Here is a 26,356-nt window from a genome sequence, read left to right as displayed (position 1 = left end):
AATACATAACAAAATTGAACATGATGTCTTTTGTACTGTGTCCCTTCACTCAACTCCCTTAAGTTTTTCTGAAATGTTTCATAATCATATTTATAACTATTTTGTAAGCATTTCATGTGTTTCTAACTTCATTGCTTACCATAGTTGTTATTATTCTATGCTCTTTCCTCTTCTTGAATTTTTATTTTTGATTCAATTCTCAATTAGCTGAAGTATGCCAGGAAGAGTATATAATGTTATATTTTCTTCCTTCTTATATATCTGAGAAAATTGTTCTGTGCCTTGGCACAGAAATTATATTTACAAAGTTCTTGGATCATAATTTTTTTCAAAACTCTGAACATGTTGTTTTACTATTTTCTGGCATTAAGTTTTGTGGGAAAGAGGCATGATAATTTAAGATGCATTTCCTTTAGGTAACCTTCAATTTTTTTTACCCTGCCTTAAATGCCTGAAGATGGTTGATCTCTGAAATTAAATACTCTTTTGATTGTATCTCAAAGTCGGCATCTTTTTATCAACATTGACTGCTCTTCTGGACACTCTTGTTTGTGGCTTTTCCTTTCGCTCCAGATTCTGAACTGTGCCTGTCACCTCCCTCAAGACAGCTGCAGAGCCCCAAGATCCTTATAACCTTCTCACCATGATGTTCCACCCCACAGGGTTCTGCCATTGTGTGCTTTCTTTTTCATCCTTCTCTGATGCCACCTCCTCTTCTGTTTGTAGCCAGCCTTAATAATTCTAAATTCATGGATCACAGGTAGAAACCCCAGTTTTGTCTAAGTAGACGATCGATTTTTTTTTCTTAAACCTAGTCATTCATTTTTCTCTCTATTTATCACTTTATCCCAATAAATAATTTTTCCTTATAGTTTTCATGGGAGCCTTCAATTTCTTTTTTTTAACCTTTTTTCTAACTTTTATTTTAAGTTCAGGGGTGCATGTGTAGGTTTGTTACACAGGTAAACTTGTGTCATGAGGGTTTGTTGTACAGATTATTTCATCATCCAGGTATTAAGCTTCATACTCATTAGTCATTTTTCCTGATCCTCTCCCTCCCCGCACCCTACACCCTCCTATAGGCCCCAGTGTGTGTTTTTCCTCTCTGTGTATCATGTGTTCTCATCATTTAGCTTCCACTTATAAGTGAGAATATGCAGTATTTTGTTTTCTGTTCCTGCTGAAGATAACGCCCTCCATCCATGTCCATCCATGTCCCTGCAAAGCACATTATCTCATTCTTTCTTATAAGCCTTGAATTTCTAATCATTCCCCAGAACCTCCTCCCTATGGTGCCTTTCACAACATTAGTGCTGAGATGCATTGTGGAAACAACAAACAATAAAGAACAACAATGTATTTGATTGTCATTTGTCTGATCCAGAGAAAGAACAAAAAGGCATGAATTCAGAACAAAGGTAATTGCCAAGAAGAAAGTGAAGTAAATGCTCTCCGTTAGACTTCAGTCTACAAGTTACTCTCCTACTCCCTCTGGATTTGATCTTAATGTTACAAAGCAGAGATACAGCCAAACTCTTGGTAGAAATGAGGCTCCAAGTTACCTGAAAAATGTCCACCTTGATCATCCCTTCAAATATATTGCATTTAATCACATTCTAAATATGCTCTTCACATAAGAGAAATTAACTTCTTAAATCCCAATTTCCTTTTCTAATTATGCAAAAAAGATTGTACACAGATAATTAAAAGGTGTGGATAAAGTTAATAAAAGAGACAGTGGGAAGGAAGAGGAGACCCAAAGCCTGAGCCTAATGAAGTGGATGAAAAAGGGGAGCTTTCTGATGGTGTCAGTGCTGTTGATGATAAATGATTCAATACCACACATAGGCTCCCTAAAACCGGAACCCTTCTATCATCTCTCAACTCCCACTGATAAAAGACAACTGAACTTTTGTTTCTAATTATTCTGGAATGTCAATTGTGGCAGAAAAAAATTAGTTTAGCTTTAAAAGTCAATTACAAACAAATGTACCATGCAAATGTCAAGGGCTGATCCTGAAATATGGAGTTTCCAAGAGGCCAAGGGAATAAGTAAGCAAGAAAGAACTGGAAGCATTCTCACTCATCATGGCCAGCAGTACAAATTCTAGCACCAGGGACCAAAATCTGCCTCCTGGTGTGGAGATGAAAAGAGAGAGTTCCCTGGTCCATCCATCACAGGACATGGGACAAGGGTATGGCTCTCTGTTCAGCTGCCTCAAGCTCAAACTCCTTATAGGAGGGGAAGCACACAGAAGGGTAGGTGCAGGAGCCAGGGCAAGCGCTTTGAACTCCAGCCCCACAGTAGTGTCTGGGGTGGGTGCCTATGACTCTTGAAGCCGCAGTGTTATAGTGCTGTTTTAACTCTGCTGCCTGCAGATGGCTTAAGTGGTAACCAGCTCAGTACCCTCTTGGTCCTCAGGTCCTTGTCCATAGTCCAGGAAGAGTCAGGTCACACACAGATTTGAAGGATGAATGCAGGAGTTTTATTGAGTGGTGGAGGTGGTTCTCAGTGGGATGGATGGGGAGCTGGAAGGGGGATGGAGTGGGAAGATGATCTTCCCCTGGAGTTTGGCTATCCAGGGCCAATCTCCTCTCTGATTGTCCCCAGCTGAACTCCTCTTGGTGTTCAGACCGTCCTTCTCTTCTTTCCTTCTCTGCCATGCCATTCTGCCATTCGTCTGCTCATCTCCTTCTGGAGCCTGGGATTTGGGGTTTATATGGGTACAGGATAGGGGCATGTGGCTGGCCAAAAGCAACTTTTTTGGGCACAAAAACAGGAATACCTGTTCTCATTTAGGACCACTGGTTTCCAGGCTTGAAGGTGGGGTCTTTGCTGAGAAACTGCCCTCTTCCACCCAGTATTTCCCTTTCTCTTGTCCATATAAGAGAGTTATTTCCCTTCCTAACCCAACACTCACTCTTTCTTTGGTTCACCTCTCAGGTTTCTAAATAACACAAGGTGCTATTCTTTCCATTATGTGCATTTCCTCACCTCTTTGAAGTCATGAGCTTCCTCTCATTTCTCTCTTTAGGTTGTGCTGCTCTATGCCTCTACCTACGTCCTGGTGTCCCTCAGCATAGACAGATACCATGCCATCGTCTACCCCATGAAGTTCCTTCAAGGAGGTAAGCTGGCTTGACCAGGTGATCTTTCATAAAGAATTGTCCTTGTGTGAGGGTAGGATTGTTTTCACTAATATTTTACTCTTAGTAATAGTGATCTTCCTCCTCTTTCCCTCTCTTTCTTCTCCTCTCTTCATTTTCTTCTTCCACCTCTTTCCTCATTTCATGGGTCTGATTGTCCAAAAAGATGTATAAAAGAAAACTTAGATGCCTGAAAAATGTTGATGGTTCCCATGGACAGCCCAGAGCCACTAAGGAAGGTGGGTTACTGACCCACTTTGTGACCATTTACCTTGATGCTGCTGCTTCCGTCTTTTTCCTCTAGAGCAGTGTTGACATGCATACCTGTCCAAAAAAACAAACTCTCCCACACTAACTTCTGATTTTCCAGAGACAAACACCTTGTCCTCCTTATCCAAAACCATAGAAATAATCAGAAAGACATTTTAAATTGATCATCGTATTGGTAAAAAAAACAACAAAAAACGAAACTCTCCTTGATCCAGAAATGGTGAGGGATCCCTAAGAAAAGGAAGCAGATAGGTCAGGGGGAAGGCTGAGACCACACAGCCTACAAAACTCCCAGGAGATGCTGAAGTGGGATGGGAGGCCTTAAGAGCACTTCCTGAACAGGCTGCATAAATATGGAGTGCAGGAGAGGAACTGAGGCAACTGACAAGGTGATTTTTTAAGTACAACACAGAGGATTAATCACAGCAAGTTTCCCTGGATTTTAATTAATCACAGCAAGTTTCCCTGGCAGAGTGGGGCTCTGGGGAGCAGTAATGCCCTAGAGGAAGGGTGGGTACATATTCACAAGACTAGCTGCCTACTGCTCTGCCCACAATCAGGGACAACTCTCCTCCATACACCCTGAAAGCAAATACAAAGCGAGTGTTTAGCAACCTGTCCTCCCTTCCTCCAGATAACTTTGAAAACTGATAAAGAACCTAACAAAAAATCTTGACCACAAAAATGAGGTGCAATCAAATGTTATTTAAAAAATGACAAAATCCAAACTGTAGAAAACAGATAATACATTTAAAATCTCATTCCACACAATTTGCATCTAGGGAAGCAAATTTAATAGAGGTAGCAGAATTTTAGGATAAATATGATTAACGTCAACAAGGATCTACAAGAAGTGGGGTGAAATAGGGTAATTTCATTTACTATTGACAGGGGTATAAGTAAACACATCTTATTGAAATATAAAATGTACAGCCCTTTGATATGACTTCCTGGTATGTGCTCTGGAGAAACACCCACATGTGTGCATGTATATATATATGTGATATATATCATGGCATTGCCTACAGTAGCAGGAATTCATTGCTAACCTTGGCATGTCTCAGTGGAGGAATGGTTAACTAGTCTATGGAAGAAGTTTCAGTAGCTTATGTTTATTGATTGCATACTAGATGTCATTCATGATTCTGATTTATACATATTAAATATTTTAATATTCATAATATCTCTGTGAGGTGGGCTCTATTATTATCTGCATTTTACAGGTAAGGCAATTGTTGTTCCAAGAGTGAAAGTAATTTGCCCAAGGTCACAGCTAGTAAGTGCAGGAGCAGGATTTGAATCCATACAGTTTGGGTCTAGCTCCAGCACCCTCAAATGCTATATAGCCTGCCTCTCAATGTGGAAGTGGTAGAGCCATGGGCAGTAATACACATCAACATGAACATATCTACATTGTATGCTGAGTGACAAAAACAACATGCACAAAAATCCACGCAGAATGACATTAAAGTCAAAAACTCAAAACAGTGCTAGATACTGTGTACCGAAAGAGAGGAGCAGAAAGAGAGAACACACAAAAGAAAACTCTAGGAAAAATAAACAATTATTTGCAAAAACTCACACCAAACTTGACATCTGACCTCACTTCTAGTTATGGGAGTTAGACCAGTGGTGTGACCACCACAGGAACTTATATGCAAGGCAGTAATTTTTACATGAAGATAAATGTGTTGTGTGCAATTAAAATTAATTTATTTTGATCATGCTTGTTATGCCTACTGTACAGCATAAGACATATAAGTAACAATACTAAATTGTATACTTAAGAATTTGCTAGGGATCTGTTCCAAGATGGTCGAATAGGAACAGCTCCGGTCTGCAGTTCCCAGCATGATCGATGCAGAAGACAGGTGATTTCTGCATTTCCAACTGAGGTACCTGGTTCTTCTCACTGGGACTGGTTGGACAGTGGGTGCAGCCCACAGAGTGTTAGCCAAAGCAGGGCAGGCCATCACCTCACCCGGGAAGCACAAGTGGTGGGGGGATTTCCCTTTCCTAGCCAACGGAAGCCGGGACAGACTGCACCTGGAAAAACCGGACACTCATGCTAAATACTGCACTTTTCCCAAGGACTTAGCTACTGGCAGACAAGGAGATTCTCTCCCATGCCTGGCTCAGTAGGTCCCATGCCCATGGAGCCTTGCTCACTGCTAGCACAGCAGTCTGAGATCGAACTGTGAGGCAGCAGCCTGGCTGAGGGAGGGGCGTCCACCATTGCTGAGGTATGAGTAGGTAAACAAAGCAGCCAGGAAGCTCAAACTGGGCGGAGCCCACCACAGTTCAGCAAGGCCTACTACCTCTATAGGCTCCACCTCTGTGGGCAGGACATAGCTGAACAAAAGGCAGCAGACAGCTTCTGCAGACTTAAACGTCTCCGTCTGACAGCTCTGAAGAGCACAGTCGTTCTTCCAGCACATTGTTTGAGCTCTGAGAATGGACAGACTGCCTCCTCAAGTGGGTCTCTGACACCTGTGTAGACTAACTGGGAAACACCTCCCAGCAGGGGCCAACAGACACCTCATATAGGCGGGTGCCCCTCTGGGACAAAGCTTCCAGAGGAAGGATCAGCCACCAATATTTGCTGTTCTGCAATATTTGCTGTTCACAGCCTCTGCTGGTGATACCCAGGCAAACAGGGTCTGGAGTGGACCTCCAGGAAACTCTGACAGACCTGCAGCTGAGGGACCTGACTGTTAGAAGAAAAATGAACAAACAGAAAGGAATAGCACCAACATCAACAAAAAGGACATCTACACCAAAACCCCATCTGTAGGTCACCAACATCAAAGATTAAAGGTAGATAAAACCACAACAATGGGAAGAAACCAGAACAGGAAAGCTGAAAATCCTGAAAACCAGAGGGCCTCTTCTCCTCCAAAGGATTGCAGCTCCTCACCAACAATAGAACAAAGCTGGACTGAGAATGACTTTGACGAGTTGACAGAGTAGGCTTCAGAAGGTCGGTAATAACAAACTTCTCCGAGCTAAAGGAGCATGTTCAAACCCATCGCAAGGAAACTGAAAAAAAGGTTAGACAAATGGCTAACTAGAACAAACAGTGTAGAGAAGACCTTCAATGACCTGATGGAGCTGAAAACCATGGCACGAGAACTTTGTGATGCATGCACAAGCTTCAGTAGCTGATTCAATCAAGTGGAAGAAAGGTTGTCAGTGACTGAAGATCAAATTAATGAAATAAAGTGAGAAGACAAGGTTAGAGAGAAAAGAGAATAAAGAAACAAACAAAGCCTCCAAGAAATATGGGGCTATGTGAAAAGACTAAATCTATGTCTGATTGGTGTACCTGAAAGTGATCAGGAGAATGGAACCAAGTTGGAAAACACTCTTCAGGATACTATCCAGGAGAACTTCCCCAACCTAGCAAACAAGGCCAATTTTCAAATTCAGGAAATACAGAGAACACCACAAAGATAATCCTCCAGAATAGCAACCCCAAGACACATAATTGTCAGATTCACGAAGGTTAAAATGAAGGAAAAAATGGTAAGGGCAGCCAGAGAGAAAGGTCAGGTTACCCACAAAGGGAAGCCTGTCAGACTAACAGCAGATCTCTTGGCAGAAACCCTGCAAGCCAGAAGAGAGTGGGGGCCAACATTCAACATTCTTAAAGAAAAGAATTTTCAACCCAGAATTTCATATCCAGCCAAACTAAGCTTCATAAGTGAAGGAGAAATAAAATTCTTTACAGACAAACAAATGCTGAGAGATTTTGTCACCACCATGCCTGCCTTACAAGAGCTCCTGAGGGAATCACTAAACATGGAAAGGAACAACCAGTACCAACCACTGCAAAAACATGCCAAATTGGAAAGACCATTGGTGCTAAGAAGAAACTGCATCAATTAATGGGCAAAATAACCAGCTAACATCATAATGACAGGATCAAATTCACACATAACGATATTAACCTTAAATGTAAATGGGCTAAATTAAAAGACACAGACTGGCAAATTGGATAAAGAGTCAAGACCCATCAGTGTGCTGTATTCAGGAGACCCATCTCATGTGCAGAGATACACATAGGCTCAAAATAAAGGGATGTAGGAAGATCTACCACGAAAATGGAAAGCAAAAGAAAAGCAGGGGTTGCAATACTAGTCTCTGATAAAACAGACTTTAAACCAACAAAGATCAAAAGAGACAAAGAAGGCCATTTCATAATGGTAAAAGGATCAATTCAACAAGAAGAGCTAACTAACCTAAATATATATGCACCCAATACAGGAGCACTCAGGTTCACAAAGCAAGTCCTTAGAGACCTACAAAAAGACTTAGACTCCAACACAAGAATAATGGGAGACTTTAACACCCCACTGTCAATATTAGAAAGATCGATGAGACAGAAGTTCACAAGGATATTCAGGACTTGAACTCAGCTCTGCACCAAGCAGACTTAATAGATATCTACAGAAATCTCCACCCCATATCAACAGAATATACATTCTTTTCAGCACCACATCACGCTTATTCTAAAATTGACTGCATAATTGGAAGTAAAGCACTCCTAAGCAAATGTAAAAGAACAGCAATCACAACAACCTGTCTCTTAGACAACAGTGCGATAAATTAGAACTCAGGATTAAGAAACTCACTCAAAACCACACAACTACATGTAAACTGAATAACCCACTCCTGAACGACTACTGGGTAAATAACGAAATGAAGGCAGAAATAAAGATGTTCTTTGAAACCAATAAGAACAAAGATACAATGTACCAGAATCTCTGGGATACATTTAAAGTAGCGTGTAGAGGAAAATTTGTAGAAATAAATGCCCATAAGAGAAAGCAGGGAAGTTCTAAAATCGACACCCTAACATTACAATTAAAAGAACTAGAGAAGCAAGAGCAAACACATTCAAAAGCTAGCAGAAGGCAAGAAATAACTAAGATCAGAGAAGAAATGAAGGAGCTAGAGATACAAAAAACCCTTCAAAAACTCAATGAATCCAGAAGGTGGTTTTCTTAAAAGATCAACAACATTGATAGACTGCCAGCAAGACTAATAAAGAAGAAAAGAGAGAATAATCAAACAGACGCAATAAAAAATGATAATGTGGATATCACCACCGATCCCATAGAAATACAAACTACCATCAGAGAATACTATAAACACCTCTATGCAAATAAACTAGAAAATCTAGAAGAAATGGATAAATTCCTGGACACATACACCCTCCCAAGACTAAACCAGGAAGAAGTTGAATCTCTGAATAGACCATTAATAGGCTCCGAAATTGAGGCAATAATTAATAGCCTACCAACCAAAAAAAGTCCAGGACCAGATCGATTCACAACCGAATTTTACCAGAGGTACAAAGAGGAGTTGGTACTATTACTTCTGAACTTATTCCAATCAATAGAAAAAGAGGGAATCCTCCCTAACTCATTTTATGAGGCCAACATCATCCTGATACCAAAGCCTGGCAGACACGCAACAAAAAAAAGAGAATTTTAGACCAATATCCCTGAGGAACATCAATGCAAAAATCCTCAATAAAGTACTGGCAAACAGAATCCAGCAGCACATCAAAAAGCTTATCCACCACGATCAAGTCAGCTTCATCCCTGGGATGCAAGACTGGTTCAACATACACATATCAATAAATGTAATCCATCACATAAACAGAACCAATGACAAAAACCACATGATTATCTCAATAGATGCAGAAAAGGCTTTTGACAAAATTCAACAGCCCTTCATGCTAAAAACGCTCAATAAATTCGGTATTGATGGAATGTACCTCAAAATAATAAGAGCTATTTATGACAAACCCACAGCCAATATCATACTGAATGGGCAAAAACTGGAAAAATTCCCTTTGAAAACTGGCACAAGACAGGGATGCCCCCTCTCACCACTCCTATTCAACATAGTGTTGGAAGTTCTGGCCAGGGCAATCAGGCAAGAGAAAGAAATAAAGGCTATTCAATTAGGAAAAGAGGAAGTAAAATTGTCCCTGTTTGCAAATGACATGATTGTATATTTAGAAAACCCCATTGTCTCAGCCCAAAATCTCCTTAAGCTGATAAGCAACTTCAGCAAAGTCTCAGGATACAAAATCAACATGCAAAAATTACACGCATTCCTATACACCAATAACAGACAAATAGAGAGCCAAATTATGAGTGAACTCTGATTCATAATTGCTACAAAGAGAATAAAATACCTAGCAATCCAACTTACAAGGGATGCGAAGGACCTCTTCAAAGAGAACTACAAATCACTGCTCAATGAAATAAAAAAGGACACAAACAAATGGAAGAACATTCCATGCTCATGGATGGGAAGAATCCATATAGTGAAAAGGGCCATATTGCCCAAGGTAATTTATAGATTCAACGCCATCCTCATCAAGCTACCAATGACTTTCTTCACAGAATTGGAAAAAACTACTTTAAAGTTCATATGGAACCAAAAAAGAGACTGCATGGCCAAGACAATCCTAAGCCAAAAGAACAAAGATGGAGACATCAAGCTACCTGACTTCAAACTATACTACAAGGCCACAGTAACCAAAACAGCATGGTACTGGTACAGAAACAGATATATAGACCAATGCAACAGAACAGAGGCCTCAGAAATAACACCACACATCTACAACCATCTGATCTTTGACAAACCTGACAAAAACAAGAAATAGGGAAAGGATTCCCTATTTAATAAATTGTGCTGGGAAAACTGGCTAGCCATATGTAGAAAGCTGAAACTGGATCCCTTCCTTACACCTTATACAAAAATTAATTCAAGATGGATTAAAGACTTAAATGTTAAACCTAAAACCATAAAAACCCTAGAAGATATCCTAGGCAACACCATTCAGGACATAGGCATGGGCAAGGACTTCATGACTAAAACACCAAAAGCAATGGCAACAAAAGCCAAAATAGACAAATGGGATCTAATTAAACTAAAGAGCTTCTGCACAGCAAAAGAAACTACCATCAGAGTGAACAGGCAACCTACAGAATGGGAGACAATTTTTGCAATCTACCCATCTGACAAGGAGTTAATATCCAGAATTTACAAAGAACTCAAACAAATTTACAAGAAAAAACAAACAACCCTATCAAAAAGTGGGCAAAGGATGTGAACAGACACTTGTCAAAAGAAGACATTTATGCAGCCAACAGACACATGAAAAAATGCTTAAAGAAGACATTTATGCAGCCAACAGACACATGAAAAAATGCTTATCATCACTGGTCATCAGAGAAATGCAAATCAAAACCACAATGAGATACCATCTCATGCCAATTAGAATGTTGATCATTAAAAAGTCAGGAAACAATAGATCCCGGAGAGGGTGTGGAGAAATAGGAATGCTTTTACACTTTGGTGGGAGTGTAAATTAGTTCAACCATTGTGGAAGGCAGTGTAGCAATTCCTCGAGGATCTAGAACTAGAAATACCATTTGACCCAGCAATCCCATTACTGGTATATATCCAAAGGATTATAAACCATGCTACTATAAAGACACATGCACACGTATGTTTATTGTGGCACTATTCACAAGAGCAAAGACTTGGAACCAACCCAAATGTCCATCAATGATAGACTGGATTAAGAAAATGTGGCACATATACACTATGGAATACCATGCAGCCATAAAAAAAGGTGAGTTCGTGTCCTTTGCAGGGACATGGATTAAGCCCTAGTTATTATGATAGAGGAGGCAAGAAATGGATGAGGCAGGGGAGATAGGAGAGACATTTCACGACATAGGTATGCAAGATGTGTCAATGAAGCGTCAAACTCTGTAAAATATTTGTAGAGGTTTATTCTGAATGAAATATCAGTGGCGATGGACAAAGCCCTCAGAAGGTCATGAGAATATGTGCCCAAGGTGGTCAGGGTGCAGCTTGGTTTTATACATTTTAGGGAGACATGAGACTTCAATCAAACACATTTAGGAAATACTTAGGGTTGGTCCAAAATGGCAGGGTTGGGTAGGGTGGGGTGGGGTGCATGGGCGAACCTTCCAGATTATAGGTAGATTTAAATTTTTTCTGGTTGACAATTAGTTGAGTTTATCTAAAGACCTGGGATCAATAGAAAGGAATGTCTGAGTTAAGATAAAGAACTGTGGAGACCAAACTTCTTATTTGTAGAGGAAACTTTCAGCTTTCCTCTTCAGGGAGACTAGGTTGTAAAACGTTTCTCATCAGACTTAAAGTCTGTGTTGATGTTAATGGTGGAGAGGTATAATGAGACATGTCCCACTGCCCACTTCCCATCATGGCCTGGAACAGCCTTGCAGGTTAAATCTTAAAAGAGCCTTGACTGAAGAGGAAATCCATTCAGATGGTTGGGGGACTTTATAACTTTATTTTTGGTTTACATTCATGGATTGTGATACACTTTTTTTTTTGTTTTTTTTAAGACGGAGTCTCATTCTGTCGCCCAGGCTGGAGGGCAGTAGTGTGATGTCAGCTCACTGCAACTTCTGCCTCCCAAGTTCAAGTGATTCTTAAGCCTCAGCCTCCCAAGCAGCTGGGATTACAGGTGCACACCACCATGCCTCCCTAATTTTTGTATTTTTAGTAGAGATGGGGTTTCACCATGTTGGCCAGGTTGGTCTCAAACTCCTGGGCTCAAGCAATCCAACTCGGCCTTCCAAAGTGCTGGGATTACAAGGCGTGAGACACTGCGCCTGGCCCATGATACACTTATTTATCCATCTATTTATTTATGCCTAGCCGACTTCAGAAAGGATTGAATGTAGTGGACAAAAGGACATTGACGCCAAAGTATTTTAAGATGAAGAAATCGAAGTGAAGGAAAAATAAGTATAGGAAATTGCATGAGGGAAGTCCCAGGAAACTTGTTAGAGGTACAGACTTGAGACCCATAGCCAAGAGGGTGACATGATGGATTACATGTGTCACCATATTCACTAGGTTAAAATATTAACTGTTTGCTCATGGGAAATATGTCTAGTTCTGGGAGACACTGTGTAATATTACAAACAGTGTCCTAAATTATCAGAAAGGCAGCAATTAATATTATAGTTTTTTCTAAAGATGTAAAACAATTTATTTCCTCACTACAAAATTAAGAGAGGCTCAACATTAGGTGCTTGGAAACTCCTCATCGTCGATAGCTTCTGGGTAAGATAAAAGCCTAGAAACACATTAGCCAGCTCCCTTCCCCTGCCCAGTCCCAACGAAAGTCACTGAAGAAATGTAAAAACAGGGGGAGACCTGCGTCTGGAATGAGAGTCAAGGAAAGAAGCCATCCAAATACCAGAAATGTCTAAGAATTTCCAGCACACGAGGGAGCAGATGAAACACGGAAGCCAAGTGTATAATGTATAATTCAGCCCCTGGGAGAACTCCCTGGCCTTGTAGAGGATGAACTGATACTCACCAGTTTATAGGGTGAGGGCAGCTGGTGAGAACGGGGAACGAGAGGTTCCAGGAAACCCAACGCGGAAGTCATTTTAGTGCCGCAGCTTGTCAGAATTTAAAGGCAGCTGAGAGGCGGGGTTCGGGGTTTACATGCGGCTCAGCTGAGAGAAAGCCGTAGAAAGAAGAGATTTCCCGGAGAGTCGTTGGGCTCTCTGGGAGAGTCACGTAGCAGGGAGAAGCCAGGAGGGAGTCAAATGTAGCTGTGCAGGCACAAGGCAATGGACGCTTAAGCGAGGGGAGGCTATGTTTTATTTATTTTTTACTGCTATTTACTGAAGCAGTATTTTTCTTAGCCAGCAACTCCAGAAAAGTTGACAATTTTAAAGCTCTTCACCAAAAATGAATATGAGACTAATTAGAAAAATATCAAAATAATGAAGAGAAATATGCAGTGTTATATTAAAACGTAATACAAAATTTTGATAATTAAAACGATATAATACTGGAACTGGAATAACACATATAAATCATACAAAATTTCAGCTCAGTCGGCAAAAAATGAATTAGTCATTATACTATATGTTGAAATAGCTGTCTGGCCTTTTTTAAAAATATTAGATCACCACCCGCCATAGCTAATAACAAAGTACATTTTAGTTGGACTGAAAAAATTAACACTTTAAACATAAAAAGAGTAAAAGAATATTTGGGTAACACCTTCATAATTTCAGTGAAGGAAAGACCTTTCCAGGAATCATATCAAAAGCAGAAACAACAAGGAAAATATAGTTTTTTACTACATAAAAATTTAAATTATTTATATACATAATAAATATTCATAAACAAACTTAAAAAGCAAAATTATAAATGGAAAATATTTTTATATAATAGGCAAAGAAAAATATCCTTTTTATAAAGAAGTCTGGCAAAGAAATGAAAACATTCTAATTGAGTAAATGGGCAAAGGGCATGAACAGACTATCAGGAAACAAAGTAATATAAATGAGACCAGGTGCTGTGGCCCACGCTGGTAATCCCAGCACTTTGGGAGGCCGAGGCGGGTGGATCACTTGAGGACAGGTGTTTGAGACCAGCCTGGCCAACATAGTGAAACCCCGTCTCTACTAAAAAATACAAAAATTAGCCGGGCGTGGTGGCACGCACCTGTAATCCCAGTTACTCAGGAGGCTGAGGCACAAGAATTGCTTGAACCTGGGAGGCGGAGGTTGCAGTGAGTGGAGATCGCGCCACTGCACTCTAGCCCTCTAGCCTGGGCAACAGAGTGAGACTTGGTCAAAATAAATAAATAAATAAAAAATAAATGAAAAGAAAATATTTAAAAATGTTCTTCTGACCACTAATTAAAGAATTGCAAGATTGAACATTTGGATACAAACTTTTACCAACCACGTAACAAGATTAAAAGGAAGAATTATCTAAGTATTAGGAGAATATAAGGAAATGGGTACTTTTATTGTTATAGTGACAGCCATAAACAGTAGGCACTTTTGAGGGAAATGTAACAATATTTGTCCAAAGTTAATAATTCTTCTGTTTCTAAGAGTTTATCCTAAGGAATAACTAGAACTGGGAAAAATAGATGAATATAAATTATTTATAACAAAAAAAATGGAAAATAACTTAGATAATAATAGGCTACTGATACAATTGGAGTACGGTATAACCTTCGGAAAAAATATTATTTATCAGTACTTTTCCAGTTGTGCTTCCCACACTGACTCCCAGAGGGCTCATTTTGCTGGCCTGCTCCAGGGCAGATCTGGGAGTTGCTGACTGTCTCGGTTTCAACCGAAGCTACCTGAACTTTCTATATTTTCTGTACTGGGTTCAAGATAAAATTGTATTTGAAGAAAGGATCTTACTACCTGAAAAAAAAAAATGCCACTTGTACAGATTGATATTTCTTAACAGGAAAAGATGGTCATAACAGGCTTTTCAGAGGAAAAAAATTAGGTTACAAGGTAGCATCTGTATTGTGATCTCATTTTTAAATGTGTAATCTATGTATTATATATGCATGCATTATCAAAATTTAAACTTGACGTTTCTGGTGGGTGCCACTATGGATTTTTTTCCTTTTCACTTATTTTTATTTGCTAGTGTTTCTGTAATCAAAATGTGTAACTTCCATGATTTTATAAAAAGGTAAATTAGTTACATGGAAAAGAAGAAGGCTAAGCAGCAGAGACGTGCAGAAATGGACAAGAGCACGTGGAAGAGGGAGTCTGACTTTCCGGGGGTGAGAAACACGAGACAGTCTACCTCATATGCAAACCTGCATTTCATCTGTTCGATCCTGGATCCTTCAGCCCTGAGAAGTCACTCTTCATGGCAAACGGGCTCAGCTGCCTGGAAGGCCATCAGTCTCCCTGCTGTGGCAGCTGCGTCACAGCCTAAGAGAGTGGGGCTTTCCCAGTGCAGCCCAGCACCGGTATGAGAAAAACGGCTCCAAGCCTGTACCCTGCTGGGCCTTTGGGGAAACATCTTTGGAGACCTTGGTAGAGTCGATTCTAAATTATACTGTCTTAATCTGTTTCCCTGTGCATCCCTCTCAAAAGTGAACGCACTGTTTACCCATCAAGTGGAAACTGGGTGGGGCCCAGGAGTCACATGTTGCCCTTAAAAGTGTCCTGGGACCTATAGAAGAAGACAACATTAGAATTCTAACCATTGAAAGAACAAGAGCACCGGGGGCAGCTACTAATGTCACCCAGAACCATAGAAACCCATCAGGCTTTACACCCCCACCATCAAGAAGAACCCCCTCCAGTCCTACCACCTGCCCACTTCATCCCACCCTGCTTCTTTCCTAATCTGAACTCCCACTGCTTCTCTCCACCCCTGGTGTTTCTCTATTCCTTAGGGGACCAGCTCCCCTATACCATCAACCTCCTGCCCCCACCTCCTGCCTCCTGAGGTGGCTGATTCCCCTAAGACATCTCAAAAGGATGCTCCTCAACCTTCCTTTTTAGATACCTCATGGCGTGGTGGCGGTGAAGACATTTTCCTACCTTTCTAGACCACCTCTAGGCCATTTCTCCTTCAGTATTGCACATACATGCCTGCTCTGTTTCTCTGATGCTCATGCTATCAGTCTAGACTACCTTCTACAATGCCTTCCCCATGCCTGTGCCCATATGGCCAAGGCCCTCATCTAGTGAAGATGTCGACACTGTTCTCAGTCTCTCTTTCACCTTTCATACTGTCCTAATCACAGGTGACTCGATGTCTACATAAACTAAGTCTAGTGAGAGGGCTTCACATGATGACTCACAGAGCTTGACATGTTCCCTGTATTTGAGAGCATTGGGGACCGATGACTACATCACACCTGAGACCGTTGAAGAGAGGCTGGTTGGCGCTGTGGTCCTAGCCCAGGGGGCTGATGTAGAACCTGCACCGCGAAGTTTGCCTGAGGCTGTATTAAAAAAGATCCTGCCCCAGACATTTCTGCCAGAGAGAGAGAGTCCTCCCTGGAGGTCACCAGGGAGGGTGGAACGTCACTGCCCAAGTCAAGCAAGTGGCCACCAGCGAGACCCCACAGGAGAATTTCCAAAGGACCCAGAAAAGTTCCTCAGGGAACCAAGAATCAGCTTTGGATGCAGCCAGGCACAGAGAGCACAAAGCCCTCTGATGACAGCAGCAGTCAAGCGAGAACTCTGTCCTCTTCCTCCTCCCTGGTTCCCTGTACCCCAGCTGTGGAGAGACCCCAATGTGGATAGCGACCTGGGGGAGGACGAGGACTAGCAGATGAGGATAGGAAGCAGAAGGGCTGGTACCTCTGCTGGACTTCCTACTTGAAGCAAGCCCACCTAGGGAGAAAAATACTTGAAATCCTCTTGAGAATTTGGGTTTTTTATTGTTGTCTAGGATTTTAATTACTAATTTTTATGTAATTAACTAAATTGACCAATGTTTACCACTTAATGTGTCTGTCACCTATGAGTCATCACTAACATCAAGGGGCTTGAGTTTCCAAACACAGGCAGGAAAACCTCTCCCCCTATCCCCAGTGGATTACCAGTTGTATGTAAGGAACAAGAAAGACCTTAATCAGATTGCTGTTATAATTCTACCCCAAGACTCCTGCTTGCTCAGTGGGCCATGACAACTCTTTTCTACATGAATCTAGTATCTCTTTTCAGTGCGTATAATTCAGCAAGAACAGAACCCTAGATATTATTCTCCTAAATATTTCAGGTTTGGATTTTAATAGAGTCCCTAGTTTCCTCTAGATTTTTCTCACTTCTTATAGCTCCTCGACCGGAGCCAACACACTGTTCGAAGACACCACCTGACTCTACATTCCAACCCCACCCAAAGACACATGCCTGCTTTCCAAGTTGAAAGTAGGGGAGCAAGGTGGCCTCCTGTTTCTGGAAGAAGGTCCCAGAGCCAGTGAGCACAGAAAGCCCAGCTAGGTGAGGGATTAAGATGACAGCTTCAACAACAGCTTGACAGAAAGCATCACATCATAACAACGGGTGTGTTTTAAAGGTGCTTGCTTATATATTAATTGTCTCTCTCCAGCCCCATCATAACATGCTGAGATGGCCAGAGCAGGTATTTTTTATACCAATTTAAAGAAAAGATGAGGCTGAGACTGCATGGTTTAGCCAAGGTCAGAATATTGCAACCGAAATCCAGTGTGCAGACATAGCTACCAGGTTTCTGGGCTGGTTTTGAATGCGCCTACTCTCCAGAACAAAGTTCAGTGTTCTTTCTCAGCCTTATAAGTCCACCCATGTTCCTACCAAAAAAAAAAAAAAAAAGAAGGTTCCTTCCCATTTGGCAAATAATTCTCAAAAACTGTCCCAGTGCTTTGCAGTGCTGGGTACAGTGAAAGGATGCCACGCGGACCAAAGGCTGTAGCCCTGCCTCGTAATAAAAGAGTGACTGCATATGGGTAGACACAACTCAGCATTTGCACCACAATTTACTAAATGTACATGGTACAGACTGAGCTCCCTAATACTGCAAGAACGGATGCGTCAACATCTCAAGTCAGATGGGGAAATCAGGAAAGAAGAAGCACCAACCTTAGGCCAGGCAATGTGCTAGCTTCTGTTCAAGCTTCCCTTTATAATCTTCACATCGACTCTGTATGGAGGTACTGTCTCCCTGTTTACATATGAGGAAACTGAGGCTCTGGGAGGTTCTGTGAAGTACAGGGTGGCTGCCCCACAGTGATCCTTTTCTATAGCAAACTCCATTGTGCTCCTCAAAATGGTTGCCACATACCCAGACATCCCTCTCTTCTCTTTGGGCAGAAAAGCAAGCCAAGGTCCTTATTGTGATTGCCTGGAGCCTGTCTTTCCTGTTCTCCATTCCCACCCTGATCATATTTGGGAAGAGGACACTCTCTAATGGTGAAGTGCAGTGCTGGGCCCTGTGGCCTGACGACTCCTACTGGACCCCGTACATGACCATTGTGGCCTTCCTGGTGTACTTCATCCCTCTGACAATCATCAGGTAAGAAGCTGTCAGGCCAGGACCACACAGGGGGTGGTTGGGCGGGGGGCCTTCCTGCTTTGCCAGCTGCTGCTCTCGTCCCCTACAGGCCCATTTTTTCTAGTGCCCTAGGGGGAGCTGGCCAGGCCACAAGATTTTATGTGTAGCTACTATAGGGTAAGCCCAATTTCTTCAAAGTAGAGTAAGGAGAAGGGAATTAACAATTACTGGGTATACAGGGCAGGCATTGCGCCAAACAGCTAACAATTATCACATTAGCCACAGTACAACCCTGTGAAATAATTACCACTGTCCCAATTTAATGAATAATGAAACTCAAGCTCAGAGTGGTTAAGTAACTTACTCAACATCAAACAGGATTGATATCCAGGTTTTTCTGATTTCATACCATATTATTTCTTTTATATCTTGCAGCTTTCCAAATACAAGGCAAATTACAACTTATAGGGATTTTGTAAATGAAAAGATAGATATACTTGAAACAAACTGAACACAAAACTCAGTATACACTAATATGCTAAATTGTGTATGCAGTGGAGTCACATAATGCCAGGGAATATATTTTGGAAGCCACCATTGAAGGAGGAAATGATTCAGATAGGATAAGGGAGAAGTGGGGAGGAAGCAGACTCTGATGACCAGAAATCAGAGGGAGTGTAGGGGCAGAGTGGACAGGTAGACAGTGCCAATGGGACAGAAGTTGGCAGTGAGCTCCTTCCAGTGGCTGGGGGAGGCTCAGTTGTGAATGACCTTGGCAAAAAAGTCGTAGAGTGTCCTTTGTCCTGTAGCCAATGGTGAGCTGTAGATGGTCTTTTAACAGAGATTAGCACAACAACCTGGTCAAGGTAGGGTCTCACTTGGCCATGTGGCAGGATCACCCTCTGAAATGGGCTCTGCATGTGTGGATGGGGTGGGAGACTACAGGGAGAGACCTGGCACATTGTGTGTATTCTTGGGCCACGATGATCCTGCGCCTTTTGAGTACCTCTAAGCCAGCCATAGTGTGTCATATAACATATCATAAGCAAAGGAAGATCAGCCTTTGTTTTTCATAGTGTAAAGACAGCTGTGATAAAAATCTTTGTACTGAAAACTGTACATGAGTCTCTGGTTATTTCCTCATAACTCATTCTCATGGAATTACTAGATCAAAGGTGTAGATCAAAGATGATGCACATTTTAAAACTTTTGATGCATAGTCACAAGCTGCCCTTGAGAAAAGCTGTATTATTTCTTGGCCTGTTAGCTAAGATCACTTGTAGAAAAGGTATATTCTGGGCAACACCATACAAGGGCTCTTGTTTTTTGCTTCCCTGATCCAATGGAAGGTAGCACTATTTCCTTACTAAATCTTTGCCAACCTAAGAGTTTAAAAAGTATTTCATTGTTTTAGTATGCATTTCTTTAATTACTAAGCTGGTGGCATGCTTTTCAAGTGTTTTCTGATATGGTGGGAGTCACCTTTTCTTGCTCATTATTCATCTTTAGTCTCATAAAATACTATAGCTGGGAGAAATGTTATCCATCATATGGTCAAACCCCTGAATTTTTTGTAAGAGTAGAATTAAGACTAAAAGAAGTAATTGCCTTGCCCCTACCCCCGCATCAGAGATTGAGATGGGCAAGCACAGAGTGACCTCAATAGCCAACCCAGCAGCCTTTCCGAGATGGGGTGTTGTCCAGTCATCTCTGCTGAATGGACAACTTAACACCTACACTTTATTTTGACTTATTGCCCTCCACTCCATCAAGCTGAGCTTGAGAGGAAGTTTGAAGGAGAGAAGGTTATTTAGACAACCACCCAAGGTAAGTAATAGGCAAGTGAGCCGGAGCGGTCAGAGAGCATTTGGAAGGAAGCGGCTTGTGTCACCCTGAGCAACTGAGGCATCGATTTCAGTGACAGTGCATGTCCTGGCTTCACTGCTGATTGATTTCCCATCAGTTCAAGAAATGAGCTCCAGTCAAAGTCTCTGCTCAGCACAGCGGATGCTGCAGCACGTGGACCATGCAGCTCAGGTTGTCCTGCATCTATGATTTCCCCATTCTTTGGGCTGCTTTTTCCACCAGGACTTCTCCTCGAACTTGCCTACAGGATAGCCAGTGTGTTTTTTTTCATGTCCTTGAAAGGGTAAAATACAATGTGTTTGCTGATTGAAGGAAATGATTTCAAAAACTGGTTTCCCTCAGCTCTCACCAAACTAAGGCCTCTGTAAGGCCTGATCCTAACTCCTTGCTTCTAGCCGTGACAGTCATGAAAACTCAGCCATGACCTCCAGCCATCCTTGAGCTTCTCTGAAGCATTTCCTACCTGACAAGAGGCTTCTCTTTCATCACCTTCCCTCTTTCGTAGCTCCCCCTGGTGAAGAAAGAACTTCTCTCTGGGGGACTAACATCCTCCACCTCCTTCAGCAACAACTGTCTTCTCAAACAAGACCAGGCCCTGGGGGGAATTTTGTGAGGAACTTGTATCCAACGAGTACCTGGCATAGGTGCTACAATTTCATCTCAGAGATAAGGTCCAACTCTTATTCTTTCTTTATTGCCTATATTCTGGCCCCCGGGCTCAATGCTGTGAGTAAGGTTAAATTCTTCATTTCAAGCTTAAATAGACAAAGAAAATAGCTCAAGGAAAGTGTTCACTCATGTTGTTCACCATGCCTCATTGTCCTTCATGCATGCTACATATGCTACATTTACCAAATTGATAGAAAAAAATATATCTTAGTTGTTTTATTTTGCATTTCTTTCATTACAAATAAGATTACGTATATTTTATATGCTGATTGTCATTTTTTTTTAAAGTACTTCTTAGGTTGGTGCAAAAGTAACTGCGGATTTTGTCATTGAAAGTAATGCTACTTTTCTTGTTTAAATGTTTTTATTTTCTCTATTCTCTATCTTCAGAAATATTATATATACAATAACCTTTTTCTTTTTGCATATGTTGCGAATATTTCTCCTAATTTGTCATTTGCCTCTATACTGAGTATGGTTTTATTTTGTTTTCGATTGTTAATAGTAGTGATTGACATAATAGTAGTGATTGACATAATAGAAAAAAAGAAAAAGCACAAATAACTAACTTAGCAGCTTTTCTGCCACAAATACCTCATTGTTTTACTTATTGCCCAGCTTCGTATGCATTCAGTATCTGCTAGGACAAGATCCACTTGTCTTTTTCAAAGATTCCCTGCCTGCTTCACAGTGAGCTGCTGATACCTCACCTGCACTCCCAACTCCAGCTATGGAACAAACACCCCTCTGGCCCATGTGCATCACTCCCATGCCTGAACACTCTGCCAAGCTCACCTTGCCTTGTTTCAGCCAACTAGTTCACATCCTTTGTGTATCATTTCCAATATCAACTCCACGGTAGAGCTTCCCTTGCCAGCCCCGGACCAAGAGGCACCTCAGGTCCTCACTCCTTAACCTCCAACCTTACTTTGTCCATGTCATCATCTAGACTTCATGGTAGTGTGACTGTATCTCATGAGTGCAGGGACTGTGGCCTCTTCATTTCTGAACTGCACATCCAGCACGCACTAAACAGTTGGTGAATATTAGATTGAATGAATAATGCAATAAATTGCACCAAACAACAGATGTGTCATGTCACTCTCTCTACTCTTTCTCTCCCTCTCTCATTCTCTCTCTCTCTCTGTCTCTCACGCACATACACACACACACACACACAAACACATGTGTACACGTGCTGCTAATATAGAAATTTCTGGCTATCTAATGCCTAGATCAGTTTTTGGCATATGATAGCTCCTCCATAAATATATGTGAGAGGAAAGAAAAAAGAGAGAAAAGAAAGAGGAGGGGGAAAGAAAGGGAGAGAGGGAAAGAGAGAGAGAGAGAGGTAGTTGTATTTTTGGTGGCAAACTCTCATGGGAGCTGTGTATGAATAAAGATGTAGCTCTTCTATCATCCACTAAATCAGGCTCCCAGGAGTTGAAACCATAGTGACTGACAGCAAAGGCAATATGTTGTTTTTCTGGGTCAAAACAACAGGAGTTGTTTTGAAATTTGCTTGACATAACTGTCTAATTGTTGCTGGGGAGGTTATTAGCCCCAGTGTAATTGCTTTACTTTAGCTGTGCTTATTTTCTTCCTACCTAATTGATTTCTCATTCTCTTATCATTTTCATCTCTGTAAGATAAAGGTAGAAGCAGAAGAGATTCATGACCGACAATCACAAAAAAATAAGTGGAAAAAAGCACATTAGTCATGGATCATTGACTTGTCATATGTGAGAAAAATTCATTTATTTTGCTTAGGAAATGGGATCACACTGTGGGAAAGCCTCATGCCAGGTTGGTGCAGCCCTGCAGATAGAATACACGGCTATTGTGGGCAAAAGGGCCCCAGGGACCTGGCCAGCACTGTCCATGGGCATGAGGTCCAAGGTCAAAGACGATCACAGGGCCCACAATAAAAGCAGTCATCAAAATGAATAAAGAGAGATTGTAAGGGTCTCCACTAATGCTGAAAACCTGGATGGAGAGTAAGGTACCGATTATGGAGTCATTTTGCTGAGACAATCCACAAAACTTATCCACAATCTGATTGATCAGCTAAAGGAAAAGAGACAAAGCCAAGTGTAGTGACTCACACCTGTAATTTCAGCACTCTGGGAGGCCTAGGCAGGTGGATCTCTTGGGCCCAGGAGTTCAAGACTAGCCTGGCAACATGGTGAAACCCTGTCTCTAGAAAATATACAAAAATTATCTGAGCAGGGTGGCACACACTGGTAGTTCCAGCTATTCAGGTGGCTGAGGTGGGAGGTCAAGGCTGCATTGAGCTACGATCCTGACACTGCACTCCAGCCTGGGTCACAGAGCAAAACACTGGTGGTGACAAACAGCAACGCAGATGTCTCTTTGATGCTTGATTGCTACGCTCCAAGAAGTAGCCTGGTTTGGCAATAATACCCTAGTTATTAGGTGTTTGCCATGCTAACTGAAAAGTTGGTACTGGTTCTCACTCATCTGATTGGCCCTAAGTAAAAAGAGGGGGTGACTTAGGCCCAAATCCCTAAAGCATAAGACATTTCTTAACCTTTCTTCTGTGTACATGGTCGACAGTCATAAATATTTGACTTATTGGTCAGTTATATAGTGGGGTTGCAATTGACATAACCATTAACTTTCCATGGTGAGTGTAACCTTACCTTGCACAGTATTTCACTTTCTGGGGAAGAAGTTTCCCTGTTCCAGCAAATATTCAACTTAGGGTTGAACTCACTAATAACATTTTTCTCATTTTTTCTTTACTGCAGGCATACAAATTACAAAAAAAAAAAAAAAAAAAAAAAGTCCCTTGGTAATTATGTGAGAAAGAGTGGAGATGCTCCAAAAAGTCCCTGAGCTTTCCTGGAGCACTCCGAAGGGTTCGCTGAGCAGGAATGGGAAAAGGCAATAAGCAGCAGAGATTTTAACATTGCCATTAATTAAGTTATATTCTAAAGATCATTAAAAGCAATTAGTGCTTTGTCAGCTACTGCAAACTGAAGCTTTGATTTTTTTTTTAACTAATGATTCTCAAGAGGGAAGACACACAGTTTTAAAATAAAGCATTGCTGTGTCCCAAAGTTTTTTGCCAAGGTGCTTAATGTAGTCAAAATATCAAGTAATATTAAAGAAGAGTAGTTTTTATATTTATCAAAGAGTACCCAGGATACAAAACTTCTTGACACTTTTGAATCATTAACACTTTGTTTTCCTGTTAGGCACAGATTAAATCATGTAAGAATTGGTGTGATACAGTGTAAAATAAATAGACAAGAAAGAGGAGAAAGGAAATTAATCCCCACTAATTTTCCAGCACTGTACTTGGCACTTTAAATATTGTCACATTTGATACTCAAAAAGTTCAAGAGGTCTGTATTGTTAACACCATTTTGTAGAACCTCAGCTGAGGATCAGTGTAGTAGTTATCTATTACTCCTTTACAAATTACCACAAACCTAATGACTTAAAGCAAGATACATTTATCATCTCACAGTTTCTGTGGGTCAAGAATCTGGCCATGGCTTAATCGGGTCCCCTGCTCAGGCAAGGCAGTTATCAAGTTGTTTATCCAGGGCAGGGGGTCATCAGAGGCTAGAATGGGAAAGGCTCTTTTCCAAGCTCCCTCAGATCCTTAGCGGAATTCATTTTCTTGCAGCTGTAGGGTTCATGGCACCTTGTTTCTTCAAAGCCAGCAATGGGGAGAGACACCAACAAGACAGGCGCTACACTCTATGTAATCAGTCCCATCCCCTTTGCCACTCTGCATTGATTAGAGGCAAGTCACCTGCTCTTCCCACACTAAAGGGGTGAGGATCACACAAAGCCATGAATGCCGGAGTCAGGGATCATAGACGTCACTTAAAAGATGTCACTAAAGTCAGGATTGTACAACAGACAAGTAGTAGAGGAGACCCAAGTCTTTTCTGACTCTAAGGCCTGTTTTTGGATTCTAATCACAGCTCTCCTTCAAACCATTTGGGTTACCTTGAGGAGACTGCATAACTTTACCAGGTCTTAGCCTCCTCACTTAAGACAGAAGTGACTCCATCCAATGGATCCTCATGGTCACTTTCAGTTGTGATTCTATAAACAGCAAGTATAGGGGGACAGGCATGGTGAAAAGATTCCTCCCTTTGCACCTTGCACTCGGGGAGGTGGAGTGGTCTTCTCTGTGTCCTCACAGTAGAGATCCACCAGCCACTTTAATACTACCTTTGGTTCTTTCTACAGCGTCATGTATGGCATTGTGATCCGAACTATTTGGATTAAAAGCAAAACCTACGAAACAGTGATTTCCAACTGCTCAGGTAAGTCTCTACTCTGCATGGCCCAATTCTTAGCTAATTTGCTTCTCCAGAGGTTTTCCTCTAGCAAATGTGAGCTGGGGATTCCTTGATACACGAGCATACAGGATCATATCAGGACCCAGCCGACAGACCAGACCCACCAAAGGCTATCACAGGCAAGCTCTGTCATCCCCCATGTGACCTCCCTGAAATTTAGGAGAAGGAAGGGGGCACTTTGGACCTGGCCAAGCTATGCCAGCAGAGAGTTAGCCTTTGAGCTAGGATCCAAGGGTTACCCCAGCCTCAGTTCTGGCAAAGAAGCACCTTGGAGGACACAGATATGAAAAGAGAGACTGTCCAAGGAGGACATCACACCTTCAGCAAAGATGAGGATAGGCTTTTCTCATTGGCTTGAATTTGCAGATACATAAAGCTGCCATCTGTCCATAGAACAATCCTGGACCCTAAGCCAGCAAAGGCGCAGTGGTTCATTCTTTCCCAGCTGCCCCAACACACCAATTCAAACCAGATCAAGCCTAAGACCACCTACTACAACCTTCCCCCAAATTCCTTCTCAGTAAACCTGAATGCAGAGCCCAGGACTCTGAGCCCTGGAAGCCCGTCCTGCTTCCCAGGAAAACATTACTGGACCTGACCAAGGTCAATCTGGAGAAAACACAGCAAACCAAGGGACCAAAAGAAGAAAGGGCTTCTAGTTTTCTGTTTGTTGTAATGTCATAGCTCTGTAGAAGGAGACTGGATCTGCTCAGGTTACACACCCCTCCCATTCCTTGTGCACACACATACATACAACGTAGGCTCATATACACAAATACACACACCTTCACACACTCACTCTCACACACACTAACAATGCATACTCACAACTATATGCACTCACACAAGGACAACAAGCTGTACCACAAATATCTGGAATAAAAAGAGCTGCTTTCTGTTCCAGATGTGCCACAAAGAGCTGTGCCACCTGGCAAACTTACATAATCCCCGGGCTCCAAGACGTTAAAATAAGGGGATAGACTGGATTCTCCCTAAGCCCTCCTCTTTTCAGACTGTGAGTTAAACTTTTGTTGGACCAAGACAGAGCTTATTTTCTCCCTCTCAAAGCTACTTTTTCCAATAAGACGGTGAGGCCGCCAAGAGGATGCACACGTATTATCGGGCACTGATAACCTGTGTCTTTTTCCCTAGAAGAATGAGTAGAGATATATAAGTCTGGGTTCTCCACCTGA

At 41.7% G+C, this 26,356-nt stretch overlaps 1 protein-coding gene across 1 annotated transcript in view; it reads left to right on the top strand.

The window, feature by feature from the left end:
- The first annotated feature begins 2,088 nt into the window (after window positions 1-2,088).
- LOC102118810 (neuropeptide S receptor) overlaps window positions 2,089-26,356 on the top strand; it is a 38,982-nt gene continuing 14,714 nt past the window's right edge. Inside the window, exons 1-3 of the mRNA XM_074036524.1 lie at window positions 2,089-2,259; window positions 3,036-3,129; window positions 18,111-18,287. Of these exons, the coding sequence (XP_073892625.1) occupies window positions 2,089-2,259; window positions 3,036-3,129; window positions 18,111-18,287 (442 nt within the window). The remainder of the gene's footprint in view (window positions 2,260-3,035; window positions 3,130-18,110; window positions 18,288-26,356) is intronic.

Source organism: Macaca fascicularis, chromosome 3 (genome assembly GCF_037993035.2).
Source record: "Macaca fascicularis isolate 582-1 chromosome 3, T2T-MFA8v1.1".
Classification (NCBI taxonomy): Eukaryota; Metazoa; Chordata; class Mammalia; order Primates; family Cercopithecidae; genus Macaca; species Macaca fascicularis.
The sequence above is the reverse complement of the archived record's forward strand: the minus strand, read 5'-3'. Positions and strand labels throughout refer to the sequence as shown.